This window comes from Cyprinodon tularosa, unplaced genomic scaffold (assembly GCF_016077235.1).
Source record: "Cyprinodon tularosa strain WSP-4 unplaced genomic scaffold, ASM1607723v1 ctg554, whole genome shotgun sequence".
In the NCBI taxonomy this organism is placed as follows: domain Eukaryota; kingdom Metazoa; phylum Chordata; class Actinopteri; order Cyprinodontiformes; family Cyprinodontidae; genus Cyprinodon; species Cyprinodon tularosa.
In genome coordinates, this window is record NW_024039290.1 from 1,004,303 (window position 1) to 1,013,419 (window position 9,117).

The following is a 9,117-nucleotide window of genomic DNA, read 5'->3' on the forward strand; positions in this document are numbered from 1 at the left end:
CCAACTCTGTGGATATTTCCTTGTTTTTATTTTGTGCAGAATAATGGATTTCAAATAATTGGATTTTAATTCAAACATGTTTAAATATCCCACGGGTGCTGTTTAGGGGTGTAGGCAACCAGGGGGCCCTCTCAGAGGTGGGGCCCCTGCTGGTTTGGGGCCCCAGGCGGTTGCTTCCTTTGCCTGCATGGTCCGCCCCTGCTGAGACCATAGAGGAGCCACACCTTAATAAAGCAGGTGGTTGTTCCCGGTGGGCAGGGCCTCCAGGTGTTTTTATCTACCTGCAGAGCGGTGCTCAGGTAAACACTGCCCTGCTTCAAGATGATCAAGTCCCTCAGCGTGTCCTCTGAAAACTCGCTGCCTCCGCCGGACAGCGATGACTTGGACTCGGTGTGTTCCGATGAGCTGATGGGCTCCCAGTCCCGCCACTGGCTGGCGGACCTGATGGCCTCAGACATGCCCTCAGACAGCGGGGAACTGGGCTCCGTGGGCCGGGACGGTCTCTACGTGGACTACACCTTCCCCGTGGGAGACCTCGAGATGAAGTCTGGAGTCAGGTGGAAGCGACCGAAGGTAAAACATCAAAATGTGGGAAAATAATCAGTCCACTGGTTCCCAAAGTTAGTGTCCCTGATCATCTGTGTGGGCTCTTTAAATCCACAACAGAAATTAAGCAATAAAGACTTTATCATAAGGAATAGATGAAACAATTGCCTAAAATGGACAAAAAAACAAACAAAAACATTTTTGTTGAAGCTTTAATGTTATTAGATTTAATTAATTAGATATGTAGAAATGTTTGTGGGCTGCGCAGTGGGTAGCACTGCTGTCTTGCAGCATTAAGGTTCTGTGTTTGATTCCCGGCCCGGGGTCTTTCTGCATGGAGTGTGCATGTTCTCCCTGAGCATGCCTGGGTTCTCTCTGGGTACTCGGGCTTCCTCCCACAGTCCAGAAACATGACTGTTAGGTGAATTGGCTTCTCTAAATTCTCCTTAGGTGTGAGTGTGTGTTTGTGAATGGTTTTTTGTCTCTGTGTTGCCCTGCGATGGACTGACGACCTGTCCAGGGTGGACCCCGCCTCTCGCCCGTTGACCGTCCCCACTTAGGATAAGCGTGTTTGAAAATGGATGGATGGATGAAATGTTTGTAGAATCAAGCAGTAGATTGGGTTATGATATTGGCATCATTTTATATGTCAGAAGGTGAGAAGTTTGGGAACTTTTGTCGGCTGAACATGAAGCTGGGGCTCCTGAGAGCATGGGCGGTGCTAGACAGGGGCCAACAGGGGCCAGTGCTCCTGTAGACCTGGTAATCTGTTATACCTAATTTCAGCGTGCAAGGGTTAAATCAAACCGGCCCTAAAACTTACTCTCCAGGCGAAGTTCCTACCTGTGACAGTAAATAACTCAAAGAGCTCAAGAAGTAATACAATGTTGATTACCTAATTGATGCTGCAGTATATATAAAGGCCTTCCAATCCATGCACATCGTTGTGACGGTTTTCTATTTCTTCAAACTGTAAAATCCTTGCAACAAACTAAATTATAATAAAACTAAAATGCTTTCTTTAAAGGAATAGTACACCCAAAACATGATTAGCCTTCATTTTCTACTCACCCCCATGCTGAACAACACTCTGGAGTACTTTTTTTATATCTCAAATGCATCTGTAGATCTGGGAGGCTTCTTGCTGTCTGCTGACATTCAAATAATGGAGGTCTACGGTGCCCGAGACAGAAAGGTCCATAAAAGTCGACAAAAAACGTGTCAATATTCCTCCATACTGCTCGTCCAATGTATTCCAAGTGTCCTGAGTTGGTAGCGTCCATAATTTACTCGAAACGAAGTCATTTAGAAAGTTTTTAGAGCATAAACAGTAGTGTATAGGATTTTCTAAAAGCACGCGCCTGCGAGTTCACGAGCCTACGGAAACTGCGGCAGACCAAACCAGATGAAAGTGCGCATTCAGCTCACTCATGCTCTTCCTCAACACTGAAGTCCTCAGACATTTTTCTTTCGTTGTTTCTTTCTTTGCACAGGTAAACAGCAAATTTCTTCTTCTACGCTTGCATTATCAAGAGCAGATGCTGAATGCGCACTTTCATCTGGCTTGGTCTGCCGCAGTTTCCGTAGACTCGTGAACTCGCAGGCGCGCGCTTTTAGGAAATCCTATCCACTACTGTTAATGCTCTAAAAACATTCTAAATGACTTCGTTTGGAGTAAATTCTGGACGCTACCCACTCAGGACACTTGGAATACATTGGACGAGCAGTATGGAGGAATATTGACACGTTTTTTGTGGACTTTTATGGACCTTTCTGCCTCGGGCGCCATAGACCTCCATTATTTGAATGTCAGCAGACAGCAAGAAGCCTCCCAGATCTCCAGATGCATTTGAGATATCAAAAAAGTACTCCAGAGTGTTGTTCAGCATGGGGGTGAGTAGAAAATGAAGGCTAATCATGTTTTGGGTGTACTATTCCTTTAAGCCAAACTACAATGTTCCTCTTATATTTGGCGAATCTATGTTAAAATATTTTGCAAAAATATGTTGCGTTGCATGATGAGGTTTTGCATCTAAAGGCTAACGTTTCCCGTCTTACATGCAATGTTGCCAGGTTGGGATTTTTCCCAATCTGGCAGTTTAGGATGGCCGTCTATGGGTAAAAAATGTTTTTCTTTAGATTTATGGCCTAAGAGATCAATAGACTTTAGTATAAGTGGGCCGGTGTAGATGGAAAAATGCCAGGGCCCAAAATCGTTCCCAGTCTGAGCCTGTTGTAGATCATGTCTTGCCCCCTTGTATGACCCCTGTGCTGAAGATATAATACTCAAAGAAATTCTAATGATGATATGCGCAGGAGCAGACAATGTTACTCACAGGTCCTTTGGATCTATTTCAGGATTTTTCTTTACAAATTCTGTTTCACTAATTATTTAATAACAATAAGGTGATAGCTTCAGTGGTATTAAGATAACATCACAGTTTTCATCTGCTAAATGTTTTTTATTTTTCAAAAAAAATTAAAATAAATACTCAAATTTTTACAGGTGAATTTATCAGTTTCTCTTGAGTTCTAATTCAGATTTGATATAAAAACAGTAATTTTCACTTAAATTAAGTTAAAAATATGTAAAAATCCTAAATTAGGAATGTATATTGACTTAATATGACATAAAATTTTAATCAAAGCTTATTGAATATACATTTCACTTCATGCAGGTATCTTAAAAATATTTGAATCCCTTGCCCTGTTTTTTATTTCATGTTTTTCTTTGCCCCCATGAAAACATTCTGGCCCCCTCCTGGCCCCCTGGTACATTTGGTCTAGAGCCGCCACTGCCTGAGAATAACTACTGGAGCTGAAAACCTAGTCTAAGGCCAAACATGCCCAGACTGGCTTTGTAACTCAACTTTTAGCCACATGGCCCAACTTCAAAGCAGTGAATGTTATCCCAGGTTCAATGGGAACAGGAGGTTGGCCTATTTTAGGGTCATAAAAGCCTGAGAACAGAAACAAGAGCTGATATGAAAAATGAGCTGTTAAGTTAAACCCAGTACATCTTCGGATGGTATAGTTTTTATGTTTTTTTATTAGTTTCCCTGCTGTCTTCTTTGTACAAGCCTCCTTTTGCTTTTTCGACATAAAGATTTTACTCTGTAGTGTTTCAGAGGGTTGGAGCACCAAAAGAGGCATATCTCCTTCCACCTCTAGACCTATTGATCTTCTAAATGCTCCATCAGAACGTTGATTCTGGGTCCAGTGAAAAATTCAAGTATTTATTGGGTCATATAATTAACAACCATGATGACACTGACACACCCAGGGAGATCTCAAGTATTTCCTTACACACTCATACAACGGCCCACAGCATCACACTTCCTCCACTGTACAAATTCAAGGCTATATATTCCAAATATTTCTCCCATGTGTCACACCAGACCAACCAGGGGTGTTTGTTCTCGAACGTCTCCATCTTAGTATCACCTGACCAAAGCTCACAGTTCCTGGTCCCTGGAGAGTTTATTTTACTTTATATCTTTGTAATAAGAGAAAACTAAAACTCTTTTTTCTTTTCCCCAAACAAATACATTTTGATTACACATTTTGCTTAAAGATGTAAAAAAATAAAAGAGCAAAAGAAAACACCATAACATGGCGTCTGTGAAGTCTCATGAAAATGATCTAAAGGAAATGTGAAGAAGTCTTTCATGAGCCACCGTTCTCCAAACAATGAATGTTTGAGGTGAAGGCCGCAGGATGAGCAAACCGGTCTGGTGAACATTGTGAAGAACATCCTGCTGTGTGTCTCCCTGCTCTGGCACACCTCCCGTCCATCCGTTCACTTGGATGACTTCCAGGCGTTAATTGCTTTCTTTTATAACGGACACCGGTATGCAGGGCGCTCATTGTTTGGTTGTCGTGTTGCTCTGTCTGAAAAATTTTTTTCTTTGCACTGCAACTTTGCAACAAGAAAGTGCTTTAAGTTTGAATCCTGGAGGTTTTCTAGCATAGAGTTTCCATTATGGCTCCTTCCACTTCCTCTGACGTGTTAGTTTACTGTGTTATTCTACATCCCCTTTAGGTGTAAATATAGGTGGTTTGTCTGTTCCACCAACAAAACACTGACTCGTTCAGGGAAGAACAGAAAATGCTGTTTGAATTAAAGCAGCGATATTACCACACCTTCATCCTGGTTATTTAGTCCTGTCATGTACATCAAGAACATGAACTTTACTCTAATTTCTGTGCAAAAGTCCAGAATCGTCCCTTGTTTCCTGGTCTAGACCTTTAAAAGGGACACTAACTTTGTTTTTAATAAATTTGTGTTTTGTCAACACAGGTCTATTAAATAAACACTCTGAATATATGTATTTTTATGACTAAATAATAATAATTTAAACATGAGCCTGCAGTACAGCTTCTTCGGAATTACTGAGCCATCTGCTAAGGTAAGATCTTTTGATTGAAGCAAGATTTTTTTGCAACACCACAGAATTGTTTTAAGTCCAAATGCAAAGCATGTTTTGTAACATGAAAAAAAAATGGAGGAAATTGTTTCCGACAAGCTCCAAAGGTCAATTTACTGATAATTTTCTTTCTCTTTTTTTCATCTGACTGCTCCAGGAACTCTGTATGTCACCAAAGTTCATAGTGGATGGAGCTTCAAGACTTGATATCTGCCAGGGAAAACTGAGTAAGTGAACTTCTGCCTGCAACTCTCACATCATACAGACGGCTTGGAGTTAAGACACAATCTGCTGATTTAATGTCCAGATTTTGGTATAAAAGAATGTTTCATAGTGATTATTATTGCAATACTTTATCAAGGTTAATTCCAATGGTTGAATGAGCTCCTCTGCAGATCAAATTCTGCGTAGACCCAGTGATCCATTGATGGTTCATTCTGAACCATTCAGATAATAACATCAGACACCTCTGGTCTAGATGTTGATTTGAGGTGAAGTTGGAGATTTAGGACTTTTTTGCCTCCACCATGCTTGGCAGTTGGTACACACTTTCTTAGATTTGAAAGCCACTTTTTGGCATTCTGTCAATTTTTCAAGAACGTCTCCTCTCACTCATGAGGTTTCCTTTAGAACAGATGAGTCTTGTCCGTACGTGGGCAGCTGCATATTTGATCTGAGCATTAAGGTGCTCATTTAGGGGAAAGAACACTCGCCCAGTGTTGTGCATTTTCAAAATAAATCATGTCGCTACATGCATGCTCGGTATGAGGGATTGCAGCAAAAACTCGATGCAAGCTTCTGTCAACTATTGCTTCAGGCTCGTTTTGCAACTCATTAACTCACTGCTGGTTTCCTGGCAGAAAACATTTTGCCAATCTGATTCTATTGGACTGGCTCAGTGAACATGACATGTAATAAAATGAAATGAATCGAATTACACCCCTACTTTATAATCATTATACCCCATTTGACAAGAAAAGGCTCAAATATTTGACGCTACATGCCGGTGAAGATTCTCAGTCATCCAAGTCATAGTCATTCCAAAAAAAGAAAATTAAAAACAATCCACTGGACTTTGTCTCCAAGGTTTCGCTTCCCATCCAGGAAGCTTTTTCAATTCAAAAATGAGATTTAACGCTACAGTTTTACCCACAATGGTTGTGTGTATACGTCCAGAGCTGTAAGTGCTAGAGCGTGAGTTATGATTAAGCAAAGGCTTTAACTGTGCTCAGAAATCGTCTTTAACACTTTGAAATACAAAAGAAGAATTATAATGAGTGACGACCCAGACAGACCGGTTTTCAACATACATATAAGGGGATTTTTAGGCCGAATGTTGCCTTAAATGTGAACACCAACTCTTTCAATCTGCCAGGGCAGGAAAGTATTTTATTTTGAAATGAAATATGAGCTAAACTGGTTAATGTTTATATTTAGATTGTAGAGTGTCAAAATAAAATCAATAGCAATTTTCTAAATAAGTGGTATTTATTTTTAGGTGTTATGAGACTAACATCTATCACAGTTTGCAGGTTGCATACTTTTGTCTTACACTGAAACTGTGTTACCAGATTCATTTTTATTAGGAACATGAATAACGACAGTTATTTTAGCCAAAGACGCTTGATACTTCACTTCTCATACTTGCATCGAACAGGTTGAAGTTAATTAAATAAGAACTATGCTCATTAAATATAAAGATTTTTTTTTTATGTCAGCCTCTGATGTCTTGGCCTGTCCTCTGCAGGTGACTGCTGGGTGCTCTCCGCTATAGCATCTCTGGCTATACACCCCAACCTGCTCAAGAAGGTTGTGCCTCTCACTCAGAGCTTCGAGAAGGACTACAATGGCAGCTTCACCTTCAGAGTATGTATTTATACTATAAGTACATTTATACGATCCAATCATGGGGTGTTTGCGTCTCAATGTGTCTAGTAGAAATCCTGATTACATAGTTTAAAGGTTTTTGATTTGTTTTAAATATTTCTACGTTCGCCCTGCAATATTATGGTGTCATTTTAATTGTAGTGTACTATGGATATTTTTTATGGGGTCCAGTAAATGCATCCTACAAAACAATAAGGCTGTTCCTGGAGGAATTATTTGCATAAATGTAAAACGAATGCAAAATGCAGTGGAAGGTATTTAAATGGCAAATATAATTTGCAGATAATTTTATTCTAATTTATTTTATGCTTTTAGAGTTTATTAAGGCTTAGAGGGGAAAACTTCAGATCCTTTGAAGCTGCGTTATGCCGAGCTCATGCTGCTGTGGTGATGGTGCAAGTAACCTAAATCATCAGTTTTTACAATCAACATTAAGCATGGTACAGTAAGGTTATGATTTTGCGTGAAGGCTGCTTGACCGACCCCCATGTTAAGCCTCTGAGATTTACAAGCCAAACAGGAAAAGTCAGGTGCCAGACTGGAGAAAGTTCTGGTGAAATTAATTAACGCATTAGATGTATAATCAACACAAAAACATATGCCAACTTGGCTGGTGTAAAGAAGATGGCAAAATGAAAACACAAGTAGGGAGGCAAAAGTCTGTTTATTGACACGGACAGTAAGCTTTGCCCTAAAAACTCCCAGAAAGATCATGTACCAATATTAACTTCTGTTGCCACGGCTGCCGTTTCTGCAGCCAGAACGATGAGTGGCCCTGTTCACTACACCAGTTTAAGTGTTTTTTTGTGCCAAGCCCGCTCTGGATCAGTACGGCTGCAGCTTTGTAGTCAGAGTGAGCTATCATCTGCAGCTACCATATAATATCTGTCTAAGGCCGGGGTGTTAAACTTAAGACTAAGTTTCACACATGTAGAAATCCAATTATAGTAACTACTGCATAGATACAATAAGTTGTTTGACATATTGACATAAAAAAGCTGAAAAATAAATAGTTTTTATAAATAAAACAAATATTCTGTCTGTCAAATGTGATGTCACAAGGCCTAGTTTTAGCCCCCTTTCTCTTTGCTCTTTGTTTTTGTTTTTATCTTCCATTCAAAAAGAAAAATGGAAACCCTAATTAACAGCTAACATGTCATAACTTAAAGGGGAATGCTGTGTTTTTTTATTGGGCCCTTGATTTTACGTTATTACATCATGTTCTACTCACCTATATGAGTTTTGTGTCATTTGGAGCAGTTCTGAAGATATTCCGTTATATACAAGTAACGTCTTCCTATGGGCAACGACTTGAAGGCACAAACTAAACTGTTCATAATTTATTCTTTATGGTACGCCAGCATGTAGGCGAATCACTGTCACCCAGACGTCCGCGGTTATAATTTTTATATTTATAAAAGTGTGTATGACGTCATCCGCACGTGCCGGCTACCATTCATTCATACTGTCCACTGAACTGCTGCTAGTTTTACTCTTCCAGGCATGTGAGTAAAACTAGCTGCCTATCTCTCTCATACCCTCTTTCTTGTCAGCCCACTATCAAAAAAACTAGGCACTAGTGCTGTAAAAATCCCCCAAAAAAGACAAATACTGAGGCACGTCTTTTATTTTTTGATCGCAAGCATGAACCCGTTATAGATTTACTGCACTGGCTTCCCAGGAATTTGAGGATTTTTTTTTTTTTGCTAGCTCTTCATGGCCCATTGTAGACTCTCCTTCTCCCTTAGATGAATTGATCAGCTGCTTCCCAGTGTGCTTTTAAAAAATATATAAAAGTTTAGAGGTTTGGCTTTGTGCTTTTGCTGAAGCACAAAGCCAAACCTCTAAACGTTATTTTAGGGTTAATTTTAGGGTTAAAATAATTTTAGGGTTTGAATCTACTATTGTGGTAAATCTGCCTGTAGAAATCATAAAGACTCATCATTAAGAGGTTTATTGTGTGATTTTTATATATGTCGCTGCCTGTGCATTATGGGATGAAATGCTAAACTGGTGGTACTACAGTTTACACCGGCGAGTGGGGTGGCCTCCCCTGCTAAACATTAGGCCTGCACATCAGACTTTTTATGGACCTATTCTTTGTTAAATCTCTTCCTATAACTCTATAAACAAATGTCACTGTATTAATTACATATTCAAGTGGGAATGCTTATGCATTCCCACTTATTGTTTTTCTGTTTATATTTATTATTATTCCGTAGGTTTTTCTTCGTTTAACTAGTTCAACAGTTTTCAG

General features: G+C 39.8%; 1 protein-coding gene across 1 annotated transcript; it reads left to right on the forward strand.

The window, feature by feature from the left end:
• The first annotated feature begins 247 nt into the window (after positions 1–247).
• LOC119796658 (calpain-12-like) lies at positions 248–6,908 on the forward strand. The gene is made up of 3 exons (XM_038305305.1): positions 248–573; positions 5,131–5,200; positions 6,721–6,908. Exons 1-3 carry the CDS (start codon positions 322–324, stop codon positions 6,906–6,908), a joined length of 510 nt encoding a protein of 169 aa, XP_038161233.1. The 5' UTR covers positions 248–321.
• The last annotated feature ends 2,209 nt before the right edge of the window (positions 6,909–9,117 follow it).

Bases quoted from the DNA above. Each gene is read 5' to 3' on its own strand.
- LOC119796658 (XM_038305305.1), top strand. From the start codon at position 322: ATGATCAAGTCCCTCAGCGTGTCCTCTGAAAACTCGCTGCCTCCGCCG. The intron at 574-5,130 runs GTAAAACATCAA...TGACTGCTCCAG, and splicing joins TCAGGTGGAAGCGACCGAAG to GAACTCTGTATGTCACCAAA. The intron at 5,201-6,720 runs GTAAGTGAACTT...TGTCCTCTGCAG, and splicing joins TATCTGCCAGGGAAAACTGA to GTGACTGCTGGGTGCTCTCC.